Source organism: Colius striatus, chromosome 8 (genome assembly GCF_028858725.1).
Source record: "Colius striatus isolate bColStr4 chromosome 8, bColStr4.1.hap1, whole genome shotgun sequence".
NCBI classification, from domain to species: domain Eukaryota; kingdom Metazoa; phylum Chordata; class Aves; order Coliiformes; family Coliidae; genus Colius; species Colius striatus.
The window spans coordinates 14412402-14437426 of NC_084766.1; the positions used below are offsets into that span (position 1 = coordinate 14412402).

The 25025-nt window shown below is 52.3% G+C and overlaps 2 protein-coding genes across 2 annotated transcripts in view; one reads left to right on the top strand and one right to left on the bottom strand.

The window, feature by feature from the left end:
• CDH23 (cadherin related 23) overlaps positions 1 to 25025 on the bottom strand; it is a 195620-nt gene that overhangs the window by 34970 nt on the left and 135625 nt on the right. Inside the window, 17 exon segments of the mRNA XM_062001684.1 lie at positions 742 to 891; positions 1992 to 1994; positions 2837 to 2938; positions 3020 to 3408; positions 3602 to 3737; positions 4591 to 4739; positions 5107 to 5167; positions 13660 to 13808; positions 14996 to 15109; positions 16178 to 16330; positions 17470 to 17689; positions 18021 to 18166; positions 19273 to 19462; positions 20663 to 20770; positions 22701 to 22813; positions 23885 to 24001; positions 24288 to 24360. Of these exon segments, the coding sequence (XP_061857668.1) occupies positions 742 to 891; positions 1992 to 1994; positions 2837 to 2938; positions 3020 to 3408; positions 3602 to 3737; positions 4591 to 4739; positions 5107 to 5167; positions 13660 to 13808; positions 14996 to 15109; positions 16178 to 16330; positions 17470 to 17689; positions 18021 to 18166; positions 19273 to 19462; positions 20663 to 20770; positions 22701 to 22813; positions 23885 to 24001; positions 24288 to 24360 (2373 nt within the window).
• Positions 10960 to 11376, top strand: C8H10orf105 (chromosome 8 C10orf105 homolog). Its single transcript, XM_010205799.2, has one exon. The coding sequence runs from the start codon at positions 10960 to 10962 to the stop codon at positions 11374 to 11376; it is 417 nt and encodes a 138-aa protein (XP_010204101.2).

Consider the following 25025-nt stretch of genomic DNA (forward strand, 5'->3'; position numbering starts at 1 on the left):
AAAGGCTGTGGGAGCTGGGGCTGTTTAGTCTGGAGAAGAGGAGACTGAGGGGAGATCTCATTAATATTTATAAGTATATAAATGGTGGATGTCAGGAGGTTGGGGCAGCACTTTTTTCTATCGTATCTAGCAATAGGACAAGGGGTAATGGGATGAAGCTGGAACACAAAAAGTTCCATTTAAATGTAAGAAAAAACTATTTCACTGTTCAGGTGAGGGAGCCCTGGCCCAGGCTGCCCAGGGAGGGTGCAGAGGCTCCTTCTCTGGAGATCTAGGTGGACCTGCTTCTGTACTGGGGTTGAACTGGATGATCTCTAAAGGTCCCTTCCAACCTCTACCATCCTATGATTCTGTGACTAATGTCTGTCTGTGTGGTAAATAACCTAGCAAATGTCAGAGAGCATCCTACTCAGCCTGCCAAGGGCTTTGCTGCAGTTCCCTATGGCGGGACAGGCCACAGCTGGTTTTCAGTTTGCTGGACTCCGTTTGACACATGTTATGCAGAGCTGTTTGCTCCTGCCAGCCCAAGGATGATGGTTTTTCTCTCCTGCAGGCATGCTCCAGTACCGCCTGCATAAACAACTCCAGCACCATAGGCAACAATGGCCAGAGTTTCCTTTTGCAGGGATGCAGAGGAGGGGAAGATTTTGGGAAGGTGCCAATGGAGGGCCCTTTTGCCTTAGTGAAACATTGCCAATAGCCTCCTGGGCAACCTCAGAGCTGCTGTACTGGCCTCCCTACCTGCCCATTGCTGCCTGCGTCTGGGTCACGGGCCAGGACCAGGGCCACCCGCTTGCCGAGCGCGCTGTCCTCCGCCACGCTCACTGACGAGTCGGACGTGATGTCAAACTGCGGGCTGTTGTCGTTCTCGTCCAGGACTGTGATGGTCACCTGTGGGCGTGGCAAGGGGCTCAGGCAAGGTGCAGGCAGGAGCCAGGCCCCTGCCCACCCAGCACCTACAGCCATGCTGACACCCCAGGCAAACTCTCAGCCCACAGAACTCCCCTAAGGCACCAACAACGTGAGTGTTGTCCATCCCATGGGGAAATGGGGGCAGCTATTTGAGCCCAGGAGCTGAAGCTACATCCCTGTCTGCAGAGGAGGAGGAAAGGGATACTTAGAGGCTGAAGAAAGAGTGCAAGGGTGCTGCAGCAGGTATATGGTGGATTTTTCCAAGGAGCATCCTGTGTTCTTTTTATCCTCTAAATAACTGGGCATGGAGTAACACACACTGCTACAGGGTAACGCTTCCCTGCTAAACTTCTCACAAGCACTGACTTCATCTGTGCCCACAGCACCAGAGGTTGGGCAGGGTTTGCTTTAAAGCTAAACAGGCACAAAGAAGACAGAGCTGTGTGTACTTAACTAAACCAAGGCAGGCTGGGCATTGAGAAAAGAAGAGCTCTGTCCTGGGAAAAGGCACACGGGCAAGTGAGAGGTGGGGCAGGAGGGGCACTCCACCACAGGCACTGGGTGACCAGGCTAAGCCACAATTAGCCAGAGGAAATGCTCTCATCGCATTTGTAATCAAAGAACTGCAATACAACACACAAATGAGAGAGGAAGAGCCTTTCTGTTCCCGGGGCTCTATTTCTAGGTGCCTCGAGCCCCCAGGTGCGGCCAAGCTGAATGCAACAACATCCCGGAGGAAGCTGGAGAGCGAGCTGTGTGCCTCGGGGAGAGACACTCACTTATTGTTGCTGCTGAATTAAAAACACAGAGGCAGGAGTGGGGAGAGCCCATACAGCTGCCTCTCTGATGGATCCGGCAGCTGCTGTCCCAAGTGCCAGATCAGGGCATTGGGATTTCTGCTTGCTGGAAGTAGAGAGGCTCACGGGCACCGTACCACATCCCTGGGGGGTGTCACAGAGGCTGGTGCTGGTGGGATAGGGCTGGAGATCTCATCCCAATCCCTGCCCGTGGCTCAATGAAGAGTTCTGGATGGATTCCCCAAGCTCCCAAGATGACGCCAGCATGATAGACACGCTTACCTTCTGTGGGAGGAAAGCAGAGGGGGGAACAGAGAAAACACAACCAAGAGTTAGTGGGGGAGGAGGAGGTGTGGACACAAGCAGGGGGCAGTGAGCTGGATCTGCATCCCACTGCAGCAGCACCAGGGGCCGCAGGTTCCTCCTCTGCAGTGACTGGGAGACTCCTATGATGGTACAACCCTTTGATTTTCCTAGATAAGTTTGATGGATTTGCCCTGGGAAAGGGGCAGACGAGCACAACAGTATGAGGAAAGCACAGCCACCAGCACCCATGGGTGGGGAAAGGCAGAGCTCCCAGCCCCACTGCCTTTGCCATGCAGCATCCTTTAGCCAGGCAACAGGCAGCCTCTCCTTTCACACTCCGCGGGGCCCTGCTCCTCCAGCTGGCTCAAATCAGCACTATTTGGGTAGCACCAGCCAAGCTGCCCCTGCCCATGTCTCGGGGAGCAGATTCTTCCCCACCAGAAAAATGCAAATCACCTCCCCTGCTCCGCTGCTTTTGAAACTGCCAAATATAACCCTCTCAAACAGAAACCACCATGAAGTATTTCAGGGCCCTCAAATTTACCTCAAAACTGTTTTGGCAACCTGTAAACTCTACAGTTTGGGATGTTGGTTTCTTTTGTTGTTGTTATTCTGAGAAAACCCACCCTATGACATGCAGAAGCTAAAAGGCATCGGTTTGTGCTTATGCAATTGCAGGGTTTCCCCCAGATCAAGGTTTCTAGACCCTGGTGGCTGGAACAGAGAGGACATGCTGTCCCATGGCAGAGGAACAGAGATGTGACCTGAGGTCAGCTCTGCCCATGCAGAGATTGATGGGGAAGTGAGCAGAAGCTACTCACCACTGTGGAGTCAATCTTTGGTCCTCCATCATCAGCCACCACTGTCAAGGTATAGAAATCTCCCTTCTCTCGATCCACCTGGCCTTTGACAGTTATCACACCCTGCCAAGGTGAACAACAGCCATGTTGGCCACCAACGTTTCAGCCAAGCAAGCAAGGAGTGACCACGCTGTGGCTACTTACAGTGATCCCGTTGATTTTGAAGAGAGAGAGTGCCTGCGCATTGGTGTTGGGGTCAAACTTGTAGGTGATCTGGTTGAGGTTGTCGATGGAGCGGGCCTGGACCCGGACCACCTCAGAGCCCAGGGGGATGTTCTCCATGATCACAGCCTCATAGCTGCTGTTGGAGAACTGCACAGCCTCATCTAGCTCGTTCAGCAGGCTGACATACACACTGCAGAAGCCCTGGTTGTTGGGGGGAGCCTGGTCCGTGGCAGAGACATTCATCAGGTAGCTGGTCTTGGTCTCGTAGTCCAGGTACTCGATTGTTGTGATGAGGCCCGTGCTCTCATCGATCTCAAACTTTCCTTCGGCGCCCGACAGGATTTTGTAGCTCACCAGACCTCCGTTCCCTGGGGCAGGAACAGGAGCCACGGTGCCAGTGGGACCAAGCATCCCAAAGAGGCAGGCACCACTCATGCCCACCCTGACCACAGAGCAGAGTCCATCTCAAGTGTGGATCCCAACCCAGCCAAGCCAGAATCTGTGCAATGGATCACCACTGCCTGCACCCAGGCTTGGTGTTTCTCACCTCCAGCTTCCTACCTGTGTCTCGGTCAGTGGCCCGGACCACGGCCACGGAAGTGCCAATGCCCGCCGTCTCCCGCAGCCCCAGGCGGTTGTACTGCCGCTGGGTGAACACTGGCACCTCGTCATTGACATCTTCCACATAGACGATCACCTGCAAAATGCCCCAGAAAAACCCTCAGGTGAGCTGGGCAGGCTTGTGAACCCTCACCAGCTGCTTACACTTGAGAGGGGAAACACATCCTTCATGGCACTCATCTGCTGCACAGGAGAAACATTTCATCTCTCACAAAAGCCACGTGATGGAGAGTGAACAGATGCATTGGGACTCCCTGCTCGAAATCTGGCACTTAGCCTCAAATAAAGAAATGCTGAGGACTCGGTGGGAAATTTTACTCAAAGTTCAGCAGGTCGAGCTGCTCTTTCCCCAGGGAACATCCTTTCTCCTCCTGATTTTCTGCATGCTGCTGGTGCTGTGGGCATGTCACACTCGGCCACAGCTCACCCCACCAGTGAGTCTAAAAATAGGTGCAAGCAGAGGGCTGGGCCTGTGAGAACCGTGGGAAGCTGGTGTGTCACTGCTAAAGATTATTGCTACTGGGGCCTGGATTATCTAAAGAGAAGCTTGGACAGGAGACTGGGTTTCCAACAGACTGAGGCCAGGCTGAGAGTCCGTAACTCTACCCGGTGGTTGGACCACATCTCGCCAGGCAAGCGGGACTCCCTCTGACAGCAGCTGCTGCATTGCTTGGCAGCCTCATCGCGTCAAAATGGCACAGGAACAAAGGGAAAAAACCCACAAAATCGCTCCCAAGAAGCTCTTCTCCACCCACGGGCAGCCCCCCGAGACTTTCTGCCAGCATTTCCATGCCAGATCTCTCAAACTTCCTGCATGCCTGCAAGGGCAGGAAATGATTGCCGTCTGATGAAGTGCCCCGAATATTTGGGATGTGTTCCTCTGCCGCTCAGCCCTGCTGCTCACCCCTCGGTGGCCACAAGCCCCTTACCCGCACAGAGCTCCTCATGGGGCCCTGCTCCGTGTTGTAGGCCTCCACTTCCAGGACGTGAGAGGAGTTTTGCTCCCTGTCGAGGTGCCGCACGCCTCGCATCACCAGCCCCGTGCTGGGATTGATGCGGAAGTGGTTGTGCTCGTTTCCTGGCAGAAGGGAAAAGACAAATGGATGCTGCCTGCTGCATCAGGCCTGGTGACATGCTGAGCACTCCTTGGGGGAGCTAACTTGGAGGAGGGTGACTGAGCAAAACCCAAGCCCCATTGCCTCCAGATATGTCAAGAGTCTGGCCCTGGTCAAGCCAATAACTACAGCATTTAGGTGTCCAGCCATGACAAATCATCCTCTGGTAATTAACCCTAATGTAGGTTTTTTTTGCACAGGGGTGGGGGAGATGTTTCTGGGGACTGCAAAATGCAGAAGGATAGAGACCACAACCTCCTAGGGTAGTGTGTGTGGCTGGCCTGAGCCTGGTGCCAACCCTCTAATGCACAAAGGGGCACCTGGACTTACCCTTGACAATCCTGTACCACACTCTCCCATTAATGCCTTCATCTGCATCTGTGGCTTTCACCTTTGTGAGAAAAGAAAAACTGTCAAAGCGAAGGGCTGAGATTTCCAGACCATGACAAGTCCTTCCACTCTGCTGAGGCTGGACTTCCTGCTCCTCTATCTGAGCCAGAGATCTTACCAACTGCAAAGCAAAATAGTTTCCCCTCCCCTCTCCACGAGACAGCAGGGCTAGTGGGCTTGGGAGCCCTTGGCTACTGGGTTAGCTGAAGGATGGGCTCAGGAGCACAGCTGAGCTTGAGGACCACGCCATGAAACCCATGGGCCAGTACTGGTGGAGGTGACTCCATGGGTCCTGCCCTGAAGGCCAGTGTTTGCCAGGGGTACTGGAGATGCCACTGGGGATGAAGCCTCCCTGCATGCAGAGCTGGCTTGAGCTGAGACAGGAAGAGCTGCTCCCATGCCTCAGCCCATAGCATCAGGGCAAGTCACCCAAGCAGCATCATATCCAAAAATTACCAAAAGAAACGTGAACGCAACCAGCCTAGAGCATGTTAGTAGTCTAGACACTGGTATGAGCCCTCGTGAGACCCCAAGCAGTGGGTGGGAGCACCTTGTAGCTGTGCCATGCTGCAGAGTGCATGCACATACCAAATAAGCCGTCAACCCTGGGAAACCCAAGACACGGGTCCCCTCTGGTGTCACTGAACAATACTGCAGTGCTTTCCCTGCAAACCCCAGCCAGCAACCCGCTGGGCCCGGCAGCTGGGACGCTGCCCTGACAAAGGACACCAGGGCCAAGGATGACTCTCCTGACCTGCTGCCTCTCCCCACCCCACACAGACCACCCCCACAAAGCACCCAGTACACGGCACAGCACAGCACATCACCAGGGCACTGAGGGTGTGCTAAGTGCCTTCAGCCTTTATTCTCCATCTGTATCCCCTGGCAAGGCACCTTCTGCACATTTTCTCCCTACAGATATCACCCAGCAGTTTCTTTTTCCTAGGCAGGTGGTGGTTTGTGCCCAGACTTGCACTGCATAGAGGAAGGGTTGCTGCAAAGGATGCATATGCAATAGGAACAACAAGGCCATTAATTTTTTTAAAGCTCAGTTTCAAAGCCCTGGGCTGGCTTTCACCCACAACACTTACAGGAGTCAGAGATGCTCCTCTGAAATGCAGTTCTGAAGTGCCTTGAACTGCTCTCTTCCACCCCATCAGTCTGTGTCAGCACAAACCTTAGAAGGTGCTGACCCATCTACTTGCATACTACCTGGATTTCCCAGCCATGTGCCAGGCACACTGTTTTCCTCTGTCCCAGACTATACTTATGGCCAGGCACAACCCTGTGCTTTGCTCCATGTTTCCTCATGGACCCAGCACCTTCCTTTCACAGCAGAGAGCTCTCCCTTCCATACCAGCTCTTCCACCCCTGGGACTCCTCGAGGCCATTTCTGGGCTGTCTCCTCTCCTGTGGGCTCTGCAGCAGCAGGCGAGCGATGCCCAGGCAGACTGGCTGCCTTGGTATGGCACTGGCTCCCTACTGGGACAAGCTGTCCGTTAGCCAAAACACGAGGCAGCAGTGGTTGTGGAGAGAAGCCTAAGGGGCAGAAGACAAATCTGTGCCGCTTTTTGTGCCATTCTCTGCCTCACTGTACATGGGAAAATGAACTTCAAGGCAAGTAAACAGGAAGGTTTTCGACATGATGAGCAAACTGCATCCTGCAAACACCCTCTTAGCCATCCATTTCCCAGCTCACCCCAGGCATTTGCTGCAGGCAGCTTCAGCAACCAGGTGAAATGGATCAGCCCAGGTACTTGCTTTTTATATTTTAAAAAAGAAGCAGTTTGCATTAAACCACCGCATGCTCCTGCCACCCTGCAGCCTGGGAAAACCTTGTCTGCTGCTGGTTTGACCCACTGAGGTCCCAGAGGAGATGCAGTACTTTGACAGGCTGTCCCAAACGTGGGAAAACACCTGCACTCGCGTGCAAGCAGTGGGAGGAGAGCTCATCCTGCTGCAGGGGCAAGGCAGCATGTGCAGGCGGGTGCCTCCAGCCTGCTTCATCCCCCTGTGAGAGAGCAAGCAGCTGCAGGCAGAGCCAGCTCTTTGCAGGCCACCCTTCAATCCCTCTCAGCTACTGGAAAGGGCTCAGAAAAGGAAGAGGGGGCATAATAGGATGGAGAAAAAAAAAGAGAAAAAAGCAGGTGGCTCAGTACAGAGTTGCTGGGAAAAGGGGGAGCAAGAGTGCAGAACGCAGACATAGGCATAGGGGGCTCAGCCCACGACCGTACCATTCAGCGTTCCCGCAGCTCCAGGGCACCACCACGCTGGCAGAGCCTGGCATGGGGCACGGGGGCCCCCTTGGCTTTGCATGCTGGGGCTGAACCCAGCTCAGTTGCCACCTCTCTCTCCCACCCTCCCTTGCCCTCCAAAAGGGAGGAGTGTGCTGGCGGCCAGCGGAGCGCGATGGGAGAGGCGGCAAGGCAGGCGTGCAGCAGGCAAAGCCCAGGCTCAGCTGCCTGGTCAGAGGTAGGGAGCCCAAACCCCGGCGGCAAACACACCGCCAGCCACTGACCAAGCCCGGGGGGTGAGCCAGGCAAGGCAGGGACGTGCAGCAGAGCTGCTGCTCCCAGGAAAAGGGGGGAGAAGGATGATGTAAAGTTTGGAGTGGGTGTGAAGTCAGACAGGCATCCCTCCTCCTTTCCCTGTTGCGTTGCTTTCTCTGTTCTGGTGATGGAAGAGGGAGTGTGGCTGCTTCCCAGTGAGAGTGATGGGAAGCCGTAACTTATGGCCCTTAGCTTTCAGTACCCAGCTATCTGGGTGTGTTGCAGGATGTTGGGACCCTGCAGTATTAGCTCCTCTGACAAGTGAGTGGAAAGGCTTAGTGCACTGGGAAAAGCTGGGGAGCTCCAGAAAGTGTTGCTAAGCAAGACAGGGAGGGGAAAAGAGAGCTGCTTTTCATCTGAGCTGTGTTATAGGCACAGAAACGCCTGAAACAGTCTTCTTTTTGCAGGAGTTTGAGAAAAGCGGGGGAGAGCATATGGAAAAACTTCTGCTAAACTGGGCAGCTGGGCCAGGCCAGGCAGACAGAGCCTGGCACTGGGCAGAATAACACTCACTGCTGCTCTTACACAAGAATCATTTATCCTTCCTTTCCACTTTCCTCAGGAGTATTTTGCTTTTTTTTTGTAATTTCTCTCTGCTCCTCAGCTGCCTCATGCCCTGTGCTGGGTCCCAGGCACCCATGGGGATGTCTCACGTTAGAGATGTTAGGCAGGGATGACCCTGCTGGGGACGTTATGCCAGGCTGGACAAGCCTCTTACTAAACCACTTGGGTTAATAATGTGGGGCTTGGGTGGGACAGTGATGCTATGAACAGGGATGCAGGCAGCAGCTTGGCCATTGGCTACAAAATGCTGTGGGCGAGTGGTCCATTGCCACGCTTCAGGAAAGGCACTGAACTCCCATTCCATGGGAGGGAAGCACCCATCCCCATGTGTGCTGTGGGCACAGGGAGTGCTGCTCTTACCACACCCTGACCTTCCTGCTGATTGGACCCCAATTTTGATGGGGTTTTTTTTTGCTGAAATGCTGCTGTAGGCAGAAGGGAGGGGAAAATCCCCTTTGTCCATGTTGATGCGTTGTAAAAATTATTGCCTCTAAAGAAAAGGTCACCACTCATGTGTACTCTGCAAGGATGTCCCAAACTTTTAGTGGCTGCATTTCTGGAAAGACTTAGAGATCAGGTGAGGGGTAGCCCAGACCTTCCCTGAACCACAGCTCTGCCAGCCAAGCTGGGTGTGAGAAGATGGATAGGAAGCAAGGAGAGAAGACAGCATGGCTCAAAAAGCCTGGGAAAACATCAGTGTGCTCCCTCCTGATGGGTTTCTAAAGGATGCTGTCAGACTGAAAAGAAAAACCCTACAGCCACCACCAATGGAGTAAAGAACGACCTGAAGCAATTGCCCACATCTCCTGTCTCGCTCTTAATGAACAATATAGGGTCACCAAGCCAAACCACGTGTGGTCAATAAATGCCAGAATTAAGATAGCCATGGTAACCTTGATTCAGGCTGCCTTTGGGGTGTGTGGCAGGCAGCAGCCTGGTTGGCATGCCTGCTGGTTTTCATGCCTGGGCATTGCATAGGAGCAGCCTGCACAGGGAGTAGGAGTCCTCGGGATGGCTGGGGCTGCCAGGGGCTGCTCAGTCCCAATGCTAGAGGAGAGAGGGCTGAGCCAGGAGAGGCTGCACAATAATGACATGCTTTTGGGCTGAAGAGAGGTGAAAACGTCACTCTGGAGATGATAAGAGCCCTGGCCCCTCATCCTGCCTACAGTGCTTATGGGGATTCATCTGAGCTAAGGTTTTCTCAGATGCCAACGCATTTATTTTTGCATTTCCCATTTTCTGAGCGCAGACCTGCTCTGACCCATAGAAATGGCCACATCTCCCCAGAGCCTCTGACCAGCTCTGAGCAGGCCAACACAGTCCTTGCCCTGCGGTCACAGCTTTGAATGCTCAAGCTCAGGCGATGCCAAGTATTCCAGAAACAAACCACATCTCCCAAGTGCCTCAGACCTGACACTCAACTCTAGTTGAAACCTCTGACTTTATTCCCTCCACCTCCTCTTGAATGCTTTGCTGGTCAATGTCTGGCTGCTGCCTACACACATCTGTGTGGCTTTGGAACAGTGGCTGCATGAGCAGCACCAGAGACCCTGGCAGTCCCTGCAGCCCTGCCTTTCCCCCTTAAGCTCTTAAACTGTCTTCATCCAAATCCAAAACTTGCCCATACTTGCCCAAATCCAGAGAATGCCTGGCTACAGACCAGTCTAACAGCTCTCCATCACTTCCAACTCCCATATCTCCATAGGAAAGTCAGTGTAATAAAGCTTTACCTCCAGCATTCAGGCTCGAGCACCAAGGGCCAAGCCCAGTTGTCGCATTGCAGAGGCTTGGCACAGCAATATTGCCCCAGCCCTCATCTCTGAGCTGGGGAGATGCCAGCCTGTGGCACAGCCCACGTGGGGCCAAAACAATGGGTGCAAATTGCTCTGGGGATGGGAGCTGAGGGAGATCTAACCTGGTGAGGAAAGGATAGGACAATCTCCATCACCTGATGGTTTGGTAAGAGCTCTTACTGATGAGGCTTTGGGAAGCTGCTTTTCATCACTGTTTGCAGAACTGACTGAGAAACCTGCAACATGTCTGAACCTGAAACCAGGTCAGCAAAACACCTAACCCAAGAGGATTTTCAGCACAAGCAGAGTGAGGGCGTTAGACTTCACCCCTGCAGAAAATAAAAACCAACCCAGGCAATGTTAGTGCAATAGTGCAGCTCAACAGGGAGTTACCTGGGTGGAGGTTTAGCAAGCATCCATTTTCTTTAGAGGAGAGGGAATAATGAAAAAACCCCAAATGACAGTCAACTTAACAAACCCACATTTCTGAAGAACAGAAAATAATTGAATCCCAGCAGCCTGGGGAGAGGATTTTGGACTTTCTTTGGTGTACAGTTATTTATCACACCCAGAAAAACTTCACACAACATGTATGTTCCCTACAGGTGTTATCCATAGGGCTGTGGTGCCACACGTACGTGATACCACATGTGCTGGACCTCTTTGCCAGTTTTACACTTCAGTTCAGGGCAGTACTTTGCCAGTATAAATCCCACCTCTATGGCAAAGCAGACAGACTCCTCCTGTCTCCCTGTGTCATAGAACAGACGTCTGAGAGCACCTTGGACAAGGCAAGCCAAAAATCCATCAAGTTGGACAGAGAGTGTGTGTCTATCCAGTTTCTAATTGGTAATCACCCGTATCGCTTCTGTGTGTCTGCAGGGAAGATGAGCACAGAGGACGCTGGCAATGGGACCTCTCCCACCCCACCTCTCCTTGAAGTTCTGCTTTCAACCACCGAGCTGGTCCCACCCAGTCCCGCCTCCCCCGAGGAGGCAGACCCATTGCCCATCATCATTGCGCTCATCTGCCTCTTTCTCCTCGTGGCGACCTTCTTCACCTTCTTCAGCCTGTGCAGGCTGCGGTGGCTGGGCCAGCCCCACCTGGGGCCCCGTGAGCACATGCCCCACCACCCGGCTGACGCCAGTGAGCCTCGCCTCAGGCTCTGGAAGCGCCTGGGTTCCCTGCGCCGCTCTGTCAGTGCCTTCAGGAGGAGTCAGCCCGTGTCCCACAGCCAGCAAGCCTGCTCCAGGAGCTCCCCTCCCAGCCAGGACTGGGACATCACGGAGTCCACCAAAATGTGATCCTGCTTGACAGAAACTTGCTCACCCCACATTGCAATTCTTTCCCAAGCTTTTGGTTCAGGCTCAGTTCCCTCCTCAAGCAGCCTTCATTAACCCGGGCATCCTGGCAGAGCCCCTTTAAGCAGATCATTTCCAGGCAGTGGCCCTGCAAGGTGACAGGAGATTTTGCAATTGCAGGCTGCCAAACGCTTTCCAGGTTACTGTTTCCTGGCAGGAAAGGTGGAGGCATCCAAACTACACCCACATGCAGCTGTCACCAGGCAGTCCAAAAAAATATTGCTGCTTAATTTCTTTTGGAAAACATTGTGTAAGTTGTGAGGCACCTGAACAAACAGCCTAGGCAAGAGCAGAATAATCTGGCTGCCTAACAAACATTGCCTTGAAGACAGGCATCCTGGGGCAAACGTGCTCCACAAAAAGCAATCTTCATCTGAGACTGCTGCCCAAGATATGTTCCGGAGCAGGTGGAGCAAAGCTCATGCCCCCCACATGCTGCCTGGTCTCTGTCCATGCCGTGAGCTGTGGGTTGCTGCGGTTAATGCTTGGAAAGATGCTTGCTACATCTGTCTGCTGGAAATCTGCTTCAATAAATGAGCAGCAGGAGCGGGTAAACACACCTGTAACGGCATTAAAGAGGCCTTTTGAGGCTCGCAGCCACTGCCAGCTTGGAAAGGCACCATGCAAAGCTGAGCTGCTTGTTTCTGCTGGGAAAGGGTACAACAGCCAGCAGGTAAGCTGGCATGCTTAAAAGAATCAATAGGAAAAAGAAAAAGTGGTTTAATTCTTCCAGGTCTGCAGCTCACACTACGTTCAGCCACTGAGCTCACTCATTTGAATGAAGCCTCCGTGCTCAGTGAGGCCTCGTGGCAAGCACCAAACCTGATCTTTGGGGGTTTCGTGTGGTTTCTGGCCCTTGTGGGATGAAGCTGCACCTCTGCATCAGGACCTCCCTGAGCTGCCTGGGACATTCTTGCTCTCCTCTCCTGCCCTGGGCTGCCTGGCTTTCTGGGGAGGGGGCAGAGAAACCTTCAAAAACTCTCTTGATGCCACAGGAAACGTGGGGATGGATTTGAAGGAGTAGATATTCACTACAAATAGTTCACACTAAAGGTGTAAATTAAACTAACCCCAGGTGATCGCCTGTTTCCAGATCCCACTGATTTTGTTCTGTGGAAAACAAACTTCTCCCAAATACTGCCTGTCCTTTGACACAGGCATCCTGCTCTTTTGGGACTGGGAAGTGGGACTTTGATGTCACACTCAGGTTTCCTCCATTCACAGTCTTTCAGTTTGCAGAAAGGCCTCTGTTTGAGGAGTCCTATGGCAGAGATCCTCTCTGCCTGCACAGCCCCCTGCACACCCTCACCCCGGGGGGCAGGGATTGCAGGCAGATGCCTGAGCCCAGAGACAGGCGTGATGCTTCGGGCATCACGGCACCATGTCATGGCACAGCAGGTGAGGAGGAGCTGCAGGGCTTGTGCTTGGGGTCTGCCTGTCCTAAGCATCACAAATGGCTCCCAGCAAACCTTTGTTGCAAGAGGTGAAAGGCTGCTTTCTTCTCTCCTAGTGACTCACTCTGCTCACGAGAGCCAGGGACAAAGCTACCCCTTTCCCAGTGCCAGGAGAGGTATTCAAGGCAGGAGGAGCCTTCCCAGGGCCTTTGGTGCCTCCTCCAGAAGAGCCCTGGGTTTGCTGGAAGCCCTTGGAGGCTGAGTGAATGCCTGTATTCATTCAGCGCTCACTGAGCCATTCAGCTCTGCCCACCGCTCCCTCAAAGAGGAACAAAAATGAAAGCAAAGCCCGAATGCTTTTCTCCCTCCTTTCCCCCCTCCCCCCCTCAGAACATCTCTTTGCATGCCCTCTTCTCCGCCCCCCCCCCCCCCCCAGAACATCTCTTTGCATGCCCTCTTCTTCCCTCCCTTTTGAGATCTCTCCTCAGGAGGAGGGAGAAAGTCAGGATGCAGCCAAGCAAAGAGCCCTTGCCAGCACAGGGCTCGGGTTTGCTCCTCTCACCTGCTGCAGAAATGGGGTGAATTTATTATTTTTCTCATGTTCTTTGCTGTCTTCTCCTCAGTGCTCACAGCCTATGTTAGCAAAGGGCCGTAGGGGAGCAGAAGCAAGAACCCATCTTGCCTTGGCTTAGAGGAACAGATCACACAAGGGGAGAGAAAATCTCTGCCCTGGGCTTCCTGCAGCTCACAGCTGTAGTGTCAGGGCCCAGAGAGTGGGAACCCCCCCATCTGCCCACCCAAAGGCCCCAGTGGAAGACAGCCACACACATGCCTGCACTATGCTGCTGGCGGGAGGGATGTCCTCGGGGACGCTGACTTCGTAGCTGCTCTGAAGGAAGATGGGTCGGTTGTCGTTGACGTCCAGGACAGTCACATACACGGTGGCAGTGCCAGTGCGCCGATTCCCTGTGGGGCCGTTGTCTGTATGGGAGAGAAAGGTGAAGGGAAGTTCGGTCACCTCTGTCTTCTCCTTGCACAGGTGGTGCTCAGCCTTCACCTGCTGAAAATAACTGGACCAACATTTCTAAACTAAAATCCTCCATCTTTTCTACAGCTTCCAAATTCCACACTGAACCATGGGGTTTTTGTTTCTATCCTGAAAGAGAAAGGAACAGCCAAACCGCCTCCAAGCTCTGCCATGGAGCCACTGCCCAGGGAGGCTGGAAATACAACTGGTCACTAAAGAGGGTTTACAGTTGGTCACTAAAGAGGGTTTACAGTTGCATAGACTAAAAGGGTGATGTATGCTGTAAGATACTGCTGGAAGTCAGGGATTTAAGAGATGAAGACAGGCAGGGATCTGATGAGTTTTCTGTAGACCCATCTCAGCTCACAGTCAAAGTGCATCAGAACCAGCTGATGTTCAGTAGACAAGGACACAGCAGTGCGGCTTTTGGTTTTGCCATGACGGATGAGGTAGCGGGGAACACAGGTTGGGTTTGCTGTTTCCAACATGTCTGATGCAAATGAGCACTAAACCCACTCCAGCTGGGATCTGGTGACTGGGGAAACACAAGCAGCCTGGTACCCATTGAAGGGGCAGAATCTGGTCCTGTGTGCCATTCCCGTTGCACAGCCAGGGCATCTGCAATGCCCCAGAAATTTCTGACCAGGGCACTTATTTCTCCTTTTAAAAGGGCTGTTCAAGTCCTCTGTAAACAGGCACGTAATTATAAAGCTCTGGGGACAACAGCTAAGATGCGTTTGGCACGCAGGCCCTCTGCCTGTGCCAGATGGCTCTGGATTAATGGGCAGCCACTGAGCCAAGGGCTGGCATGGCATTAGGGGAACAACGCTGTGGTGCTGGCATTTCTGGGTGGAGGGTTGTCCTGGACAGCATGGAGCCTCTTGGCAATGGGAGACCTTGCCTTCCCTGGGGCTGGGTGAGTCTGAAAGGTGAATTTGCTTTCTGCAAAAGCTATGATGGAACTGGGACATATTAATGCAGGTGGCTTGTGAAATGCTAACACCCAACACAGGCTCTGGTCTGTAGAGTGCCTCAAAGGTTACCATATCTCCTCTGTGCCTGTGAGGCAGCTTGGGATGTGCACAGCCACCTCACACGGCTGTGTGGCAGTGGCCTCACGGGAATGGTGGGAAATCCTTACCAATGGCCTCCAGGATCAGTGTGTATGATGCCACGGTCTCCCTGTCCAGACTCACGACTGTCCTGACCACCCCATCCCTGAAGCCGACGCTGAATTTGCCATCCTGGTTCCCACCTGCAGCAAAGGACAAGGACCAAGTCACCCATTGTTAGGAGGCAGAGAGCAGAGTCCGTGCTGCAGGGGATGCAGCTGTGGAAATCCCAAGGGCTCAGCCTGCCCTCCTGAAGAGTTGCATTTTACATGCTTGTCAGCAAGGCAAGCTTTGCAGAATGAGCTTGTATCTTGTCTTAGGCAAAGTTTCTCTGCAGCAAAATCATAGAATCACAGAATGGCGGGGCTTGGAAGGGACCTCTAGAGATCATCCAGTCCAACTCCTTGCTCACGCAGGTCTGTCTAGATCAGGTCACACAGAAACATGTCCAGGTGGGTTTGATAAACCTCCCAAGAAGGAGATTCCACACCCTACCTGGGCAGCCTGTGCCAGGACTCATGGCAAAGCAGGCACGGCACCTTCTCTCTGCCACACCAAATGCTGCGTGTGTCTTGCAGCCGAGGCAAGGAGCAGCAGTTGTAGGAAAAGCTGAATTATGTAAGAGCCAGATCATTTCCTGAATGCTTCAGAAGGCAACTGGGGTCACTTTGCATGTGGCTTGCAGTACCTGTGGGACAACAGGCACCTTTTCTCATGCGGGGCAGACTGGAAGGGCTGTGAGATGAAATGTGAGGCTGCTGTTGTGAGAAAAATGAGTCTTTGCTGACACTTCTATTTTTGCCCTCTTCCTGAGGGTTAAATGCTGCATGTGCAGTTTGCAAGTCAAAGTACAAGCTGAGGGGTTCTCCAGCTTCCTGCTGCAGGTGCTGTAGCCACAGTGCCAACCAGGCACTGCCCAGGTGGCATTGCTGCCCAACCAAAACCACCTGCACACGGGGCTACGAGATGCCTTTAAACTCCAAGGAGGCTCCCAGCCCTAAATGCCCGTTGCGTTGCCCCCGCAGCATTGCAGTCAGAGGGGCAAGGAGCCAAGTGGGGCTTTTTCAGCAGAGGGTGATATGGTCCAAGGTTTGGAGGGGCTGAGAAAGGAGCACCAATGTGCAGGAACACCCTGGTCATGCTCTGGGGCAGCCTGCTCCTTTCTGCACCCAAAGCTCTCCCCTCTGCAGCATTTAGCAAAGGCTTCCTACCTGTGATGAAGTAGCTGAGCTCAGCGTTCAGCCCAACGTCAGCATCTGTGCAGTTGAGTCGGACTACTTTGAAATCTCGGGCCACGTCCTCAGGCAGAGACACGTTGTAGATGGCTGGGAAGAAGGTGGGGTTCTCGTCGTTGACATCCAGCACTGAAAAGGGGAGCAGAGCTGAGTGCCCTCCCAGAGATACTCCTCTGTCAGATGCCAGGCTGACATCACCTAGCTCCCAAAAGCTCCTGCCTGCTGCTCTGAGCATCCTGGGGAATGCTCTGCTTGCTGCTGCCTGCAGACTAGCTGTAAGGACCAGTCCCTATGGCTGCAGGCTACTGGGTCACCTCTGATACGTACAGACACATACACCCCATGTGCAAAGAAACCCTATACAACTGGTGCAAACACTAATTTTAACACAGATTCATTTCCATCCCCATTCAGAGGAAGGTCTGGGTCTTAAATATAGAATCAGACAATAGAATCACAGAATGGTGAAGGCTGGAAGGGACCTCTAGAGATCATCCCAGCCAATCCCCCTGCTAAAGCAGGTTCCCCTCGATCAGGTCACACAGGAACATGTCCAGGTGGGTTTGAAAACCTCCTGAGAAAGAGACTCCATACCCTTCCTGGGCAGCCTGTGCCAGGGCTCCCTCACTCTTCTTACAGTAAAGAAACTTGTGTTTAAGTGGAACTTTTTGTGTTCGAGTTTGCGCCTAGTACTGTCACTGGACACCACAGAAAAAAGTCACACCCCATCCTCTTGACATATACCCTTTAAATACTTATAATTGAGGTCCTCCTCAATCTTCTCTAGGCTGAACAGCCCCAGATCTCACAGTCTTTTCTCCTAAGAAAGATGCTCCAGTCCCCTGATCATCTTGGTGGCCCTGTGCTGGACTTTCCCCAGCAGTTCCCTGTCCCTCTTGAGCTGGGGAGCCCAGAACTAGACACAGGACTCCAGATGAGGCCTCAGGTCTCTGATATAAGCTCAGTATTTCCTGGCATAAGGCAGCTCTGAGACTATGTGGTCAAACCCCACTTTTTCCAAATCCAGGCCTGAGAAGAATCCAGGGGCATATTTTTCCAGATGATGCTTATCCTCAGCATCAGTCTCATGTGATGCTAGTAAATAGAAATGCATCAAATTAAAGACAGACCACACAGTCAGAGTCTCAGTGTGTCTCCTATATAAATCGTACCTCCTCTGTGGTGATGTGTCATTGTCACCCCTCTTTTTGGGACTGGAGGGGATTTTATGGCTGGGAAGAGCTTGGAAGGGGTCCAAGTGCACCCACCTTTGACAGTCAGGGTGCTGGTGGAGCTCTTGGAGGGCACGCCGGCATCGCTGGCCACCACCCGCAGGTAGTACTCGCTGATCCTCTCCCTGTCCAGCACAGTGGTGGATGTGACAAGCCCACTGGTGCTGTTGATGAGGAAATCCATGCGAGGCATCCCCACCTGCATGCGGTACGTCACCTGCCCATTTGGACCCTCATCCAGGTCGATGGCCACCACCTGGCAGGGAGAGCCGAGGGAAGGGGTGAGCATGGGAGAGCACTATCATGTCCCAGTAAAAAAAATCACACTACAGAAACCCTGGATGGCTTTTTGCCCCCAGAGATGCCAGGATAAACAAAAGAGGGCTTTGAGGCATCCCTCCTGCACATGGGGTGGGGTGCCCACAACTTCTGCACCATCCCCGTTGCACTGCGAGAGGATGAAGGGGAGTGAGAAGATGGAGAGGATGTAGGGGGTGTATTGCCAGCCTGTTTTGAAGCAGAAATGGCAATGAGAGCAGCAGCAGCAGCTCCCAGCTTGGGGCAAGGTAGCAATGGGGCACGCTCACCTGGAAGACAGAGGAGCCCGCGGGAAGGCCCTCTGCGATCTCAGCAGTGAAAGGCAGGTTTTGGAAAGTGGGGTCATTGTCATTCAGGTCCAGCAGGTTGACGAAAACCGTGGCACTGCTGGTAGCTCGCAGGGGTGGCCTCCCACCTGTGGAGGCAAGGAACAGGGCCTCAAGGTTAATACCTCCAGTCATTTCCAACCCTTTCGCCACAAAACAAGTCCTCAGTCCCTAAGCATACAGTGATGGAGGATGAGGTTGCCCATCGAGGCACTGACTTGTCTGTGTTACTTACTGCTTGTGCTGCAGCCCATTGGACTAATGGCCTAGGCCCCTGGCAGGGGAAAGCTCTCCCTGGCAGCAGGCAGGCAAGACAAACAGCTAGCTATGCTAGCCATACCAATCTATCCTCATCCCTCTTCTTCTGGCACACTGGATGGGGTGGTGCCCTTAACACAGTGCAGAGGTGACACAAACATAGGAAAGGGTAAAGATTATTACTGGCTCTGCCTCTCCAGCAGGATAGTGGAAGACTGTATCTCCCTCTCTCTATTTTTTTTTCCTCAAAAAGTTTCCTTGAGATATGATTTCCAGAGCAAAAGACACTTCACACTTCATCAGCTTTCTTCCCATCACCTGCTCAGTTGGCTTCCCTAGCTACTGGTGGAGCCAGCCTCCATGTGTGCTATCTCACCCGGCCTGCAAGCCACGCAGGCTCAGCTCTGCAGAGAAACCATGACCCCCAAGCAGACCCTGCAGAGCAGCCCAGAAACAGGTTGCCCTGTCGGCCTTGACATCCTGCGTCTTCTCATCATGACAAGCACCCAGCTCTGCCCTCATCTCCTGCAAAACAGACGTTTCACACAGCAAGCACCTTTAGGTTTGTTTTTTAACTGCGAAATGCGAAGAAAGGTGTCTCTTATGATGAGTGGGAGTTTCTGCCTCCCAGTGCCATTGCCAGGGCTGCTGCAGAAACCACTGTGCTCATGTTTTGAGAGTTTCTGGTTTGTTTTAGCAGCAGGTTTTACCACCTCTCATTTTTGATACCTCTTTGGAATTTATGCTCAAAATGGAGGGGCAAAAAAGTGACTTAATTGAAAAGGAAAAACCAGGCTGAGAAAAGCTGAGCTTGAGGTAAAGCAGCCATCAAGGAAGGAAAGCAGAGGAAGAGGAGGACAATACTTGTACAACCTGCACTCCAGTGACTGTTTGTGTACAGTGGGGCAGAGAGGAGCAGGAGGGGCGTGGGGCTTACAGTCGGTGACCGACACGACGATCCTTCGCATCAGCTGCGCCTCCTGCGGGTTGGGGTTCTCCCGGTCCAGCAGCACACCGCTGGTGCGGATCTTGCCTGTGGTGCTGTTGAGGCTGTAGAACTTGTTGGGGGGTCGGATGCTGTACACCACTGTGCCGTTCTCCCCCAGGTCTGGGTCGACAGCCACCACCTGCCACAGCGAAACGGCAAACATCACATCAGAGCAATGGGAATTATGTTCCATGTGCATTCACCAGTGTCTAATAACCAGGCTGAGCTCCCATGACAGGCTTCCCCTTACCAGCGGCAGCAAGAAGTTCTCCTTCCTCTACACAGCTGTATATTTTCATGATACTAGCAGGGATTTTGTACCCCTGAGACCTCTATTGCAGTGTTAAATCTCACTGAAATTGGCCTGCAAGCCCGGGAGGTAATGACATGGCAAGAGAGACATGAACACGCAGCAATCAAACAAGCTTTTCTCCCTTTAAATAAAAGCAGCTAGAAAACAAGCAGCCTTCAGTAAAAGAAAATAAATGGGACAAAGAGGCATGCTGAGGAACTTGTGCTGCCACATCGGAAACGCTGGAAATAATTCACTGGTGGAGTTCTCCTCCATGCCAGACGTTTTGTGCTTTATTGTTCTCCCTGTGACATTTTTAATTACAGAGGACATTTACATTAAAAAAAAAACCCCAACTTCATTACACTCATAACTTGCCCTGCCCCTGCTGCTTGTCCTGCAGCTGAATTTACATCGTATCAGTGACACAATAATTATTTTCCCAGCAACTAATTGGGATGTCAAAGGCAAGATGGCTTTAAGGCGCTGAGCTGTGGAGCTGGTGCTGCATGGAGGAAGGAAAACTGCTGTGCTCTGGCTGGGGCTGTGCTGTCAGACCTTTCGTCCAGCCCAAAACTCCTTTTCTTTAGCAGCCTTCCTCCTGATATGATTTTGTGGATTCTCTTTGCTTTTCCCTCATTTATTTTTCTTTTCGTGCCTGTCATTTTTCTCTTGGCATGATGGAGTACAAGCCTCCCTCTCTCCTTCTCTTTTATTTCACCAGAAGAACTTGAAAGGCTGTAAATCAATGCTTTTCAGAGAGGTCCTTGAAGGAGGTCGCAGGTGAGGCTAAGAAAAGGAGAATTTGGCCAAACCCACACAATCTGGAGAGAAAAAAACCCCTCCCAGCAGAGAGGAGAAATGCACAGGATGGGTAGCAGTGAGGAGGCTCAGGAGTAACCTTTTAAATGGACTTCTACTAGGTGGTGCTTGACCGGAGACAGCACCAGTTTGGAGGTGACTCCCTGCTCCAGCCAAGTGAGTGCCATCCTTGCTGAGTGAAAGGGAAAGGCTTTTAGTGCAACAGCTGCCTTCCCTGGCACGTACCGTGGTGACGTCCGAGTTGGGAGGGGTCATTTCCACCAAGTTAATGAAGTATGGCTCATCTTTCCATGTGGGATAGTTGTCATTGATGTCCAGGAGTGTAATGTTCACCTGTGAGAGAGCAAGCAAGCACTGCTGCACTAGGAGGTTCCTGGGGCAGGACCATGTGTCCCGCTGCATGTCCAGCAGCACCCAAAGTGTGTTCACCCTCCAGAGAGAATACCTGCAGAGAAACAACCTCCTGCATCTTCACAGCCAAGGATCCTTGGCAGATCTGACCTTGATTTGGTTCACATTTCAGTTAAAACAAGCACAGTGGCACGAAGTGTGTTTTCAAGCAGCTTTGCTGGGGGAGTGGGATGCAAATCAGTTATGGTGGTGGGGAAGAGGGCACAGAGGAAGCATGGCAGGAAAGAAAGGAAAAAACCTGAAAGACTTGCAAAAACAAGAGGAAAAAAGAATAAATGAGAAATTGGGAGAGGGTATGGTAATGGGATGGGAGGTGCAAAGACAAGAGAGAAAGAGAGAGGATGGTGCCATGAAGTGTTACCTATCTTCATTTTCAGTGTGGCAAACGGCATCTAAGTGACAGCAGTGAACCTATGGCATGCACCCTGTTGTCTGTGAATCTCTCACCTCCCCAGATCATCCGTTTCACTCCAGCCTGTGAGTCTACAGAGGTGTCAGAGGGAAGAGCTGCAGTTCAAGGGAAAAAGGGTGCAGAGGGGCAGGGAGTTATGGGTCTTCTCTGCTCCCAGGTGATGGGGAGTCCTGCTGCTGCACCAGCCTGAGCTGCTGGTGCCACCCTGTGGTAGAAGAGTCTGGGTGCCACAATCTCTGGGGGTGTGTCCCTAGGCACAAGCCCAGGCTCTGTGGTTGTTCCTGGGGAAGGTCCGTGACCTACCTCTCCTCCAAGCACCCCGGGTGCTTGATCATCACCTGGGGACCTTGCAAAGCCCCAGAATGGACTCTTATTCCATTGATGGCAGACAAATTTAATTTGCCACCCATTTCTCACTGAATTTTTTAATATTCTTTAACTTTTTAGGAACCACGATGCATTTTCCCCCCTAATTGCAATTTGTGTTGCAAAAATATTGTTTTGCCTTTCAATAAAGCTATCAGGAGAACATAATCTCATCTGGAGCTCCATGGGAGAAATCAGCATTCTGACATTGCCCAGCCAATGCCATCATGTGCCTCTGGGAGCTTCTAGTCTGCTACCTGGATCATACACCTCCTGAGGACTCTCAGTGGTATTGACAATTATTTTAGACATGTCTTCAGCACAAGCACAATACTTCTCTGCATCACCCTATGCTGCATGGGGCATTTCTCCCGCAACCCATCTGAGCATCCCAGGAGCAAAAGCATCCAAATGTTATGAAATGTTCAAACCAACATGATGCCATGAACAGTGAGAGACAGATCTGTGGTTTTTCATCTCCTGATATTTCCAAACACTCCTACAAACCCTTTGCAGACAACAGGTCTCCCTGATGTCTGCAAAGGGCAAGGCAAAGCAGTAGGCTTCAATCTGCAGTACAATGGCCTGCAACTCCACCAGAGCCTTCTGAGGAGCACAGGCATCACAAACCAGTTGGAAACCCTTGATGTAGTCAGTCTGTGAATAGTAGTCATCAGGAACAACTAAGCACGCCTGCAGGCTCTCCAACTAAGCATTTTCTCAAGAGGCAGGAACAAAGGAAGCCATGCTGTGGGTCGAATACCTACCCTTTACTGCCTTCGCATGGAGAGCTGGACACATAAAGCTCTGGAAGGTCAAGTGGTTCCTGGGTGAACAGCTTGCCAGGAAAGGAAGCCTGATTTCGAGGTCTATACAGCCTGGACAATCTTTGTGCAAGGGCTGCGAGCAGTGCTGGGTGCAGCTGAGAGGGTACACACCACCATATGCTCTTTAGCCACTCACATAGCTAAAATGAAACACTGCTAGCATGGGAAACCAAAGCATCAGTGCCTGGGCAGCTCTCCCCAACAGAGACAGCTCGAGGAGATGGGAATCACTCCCTCACACACTCACCATAGCAATGCCTGTCTTCTGATGGTGGCCCACACCTCCATCTACCGCCCGGACAATGAGGATGTATTCGGATTTGGCCTCCCGGTCCAGCAAAGACGTTGTTGTGATTTCTCCTGCAGCAATAGGACATGAGAGGGGTTAGAGATGCTGTAACGGTGAATGGGAGCACTGGTGAAAAAGAGAGACACTCAAAACCAGAGACAGGATCCCTCACACACAGTCTCTCTCTTCCTGTTCAGTTTCAAGAAGGATTCACTACAAAAAGGACACTGAGGTGCTGGAGCATGTCCAGAGATGGGCAATAAAGCTGGTGAAGGGTCTAGAGAACATGTCTTATGAGGAATGGCTGAGGGAGCTGGGAGTGTTTAACCTAGAGAAGAGGAGGCTAAGGGGAGGCATGATCACTCTCTACAGCTACCTGAAGAGGAGTTGCAGTGAGGTGGGGGTCAGTCTCTTCTCTCCAGTAATGAATAACAGAACATGAGGAAATGGGCTCAAGTTGCACCAGGGGAGGTTTAGATTGGACATTAGGAAGAACTTTTTCACTGAGAGGTTTATTAAGCATTGGAACGGGCTGCCCAGGGAGGTGGTGGAGTCATCATCCCTAGAGATATTCAAAAGATATGTAGCTGCAGTGCTGAGGGATATGGTTTAGTTTAGTGATGGGCTTGGCAGTGTGAGGTGACTGGTTGGACTTGATGATCTTAAAGGTCTTTTCCAACTGTAATGATTCTATGATTCTGTGACTCAAATAGATGGACCCTGGAAGGGTCAGCTTGTCAGCAGGCTCCTGAAAACCTTGTGTTGTGTCTTCCCATGGGAGCCCATGTAACAACTGTCTGCAATATCTTATGCTTGTTCCTGCCCATAATGAACTGAGACATATGCCAGAAAGGGAAGACAGGCAGAAGCTCCTTAGCTAACGTAAGCCCTTGTAGCCAAAACCTTTCCTCAGACAATTATCCCAAAAGAATTGAGCTTCCACCAATGCCTCTGCCCATGGTGACTGAGAAAATACTGGTGGCATCTCTTACATCTTCTTTCCCCTAAACAGGCTGCTCGGAGGAGGGCAGGGAAAGGTGGGGAAAGCAGTGATGGTGAAAGAGAAAAAGTGATGGGGAAGAAAATGAGGAGAAATTTAAGAGAGGAAACTGAAAAGAGGGAGAGAACGTACAGAAGCTCACCTGAGCGAGCATTGATGCGAAAGTGCGAGGAGCCCTCCAGGGAGTAGATGATCGACTCCTGCCCATACTCCCTGGAACGGTCCATGTCTGTGGCATTGAGAAACAGCACTGTGGCTCCTTAGGGGAAATAGAGGTGATGGCTAGGTGGAGGCAATCGCAGCCTGAAGCAGCTCTGCCCAGCCGCCCCAGCCTCCCATGGCTCCTGCACCCACCTCAAACAGGTCACCTGGCCAAGGGGTCTCCTCACTTGCATGCACAGTGGGGCTGAACACCCAGACCCCGCAGCTATGAAACTCTGCCAAGTCTCTGGCTTTTGCCTCCCCAAAAACCACTACCTATCCCAGTCTGACTGTAAGACCCCCACGACCCTTCTGTTAGCCTGGAGCAAAAGGATGCTCTGTACCTGCCATAATGTCTTCCATGACAGTTATGACGTAGGAGGGCTTGCTGAACGTGGGGGGGTTGTCATTTTCATCCTGAAGCAAAGAGAAGGTCGAGAAGCTGATTGGGAAAAAGGTCAAGTAGCTGCAAAACTCTGGTATGGAGATGCTCCTAGCTGACTTGAGCGTCTCAAGATATGACCAGCTCAAGGCATCAGCGTGGGGAAGATGACCCTAGTGGTAAGGTAGATGACCCTAGTGGTAAGGTACTGGAGGTCTGAGTACATGGTTTCACTGAAAAGGCAGCTGAGGTTAAGTCCTGACTTTGCTGAGCCATACAGTGGGGACAATGGCAGCTATCTCATTATCCAGCCTCCTGGGCAATACAAAACAGGTCTACTGAATAAGCACCCTCTGAGCTGCTCTCCCCTCTCCCCACTGCAAGCCTTGGGAAGACTCGGGCACTGCAGGAAGCACAGCAATATCATGCACAGACCCACTTCTGCCTCTGGGAGCAGCACACAGGTGGTTTAGTGCTCCAGGTCACACGGCCATGAGGCCACCATGCAGCCCAGACTGGCCAGGGGAGCTGCTGAGCTTTGGCTGCCTTCGTACAAGTGCTATGTGTGTCTGCAGAGAGAACAGCTACAGAGTTTTTTGGGGCAGGGGGGGAAGCTGGTTTGCATACCAATGTGCTCCTTCCAAGCCTGTCTCTGCCAACGGCTATGGCTGGCTTGGTGAAACCAGGTAGGAGCAATTGC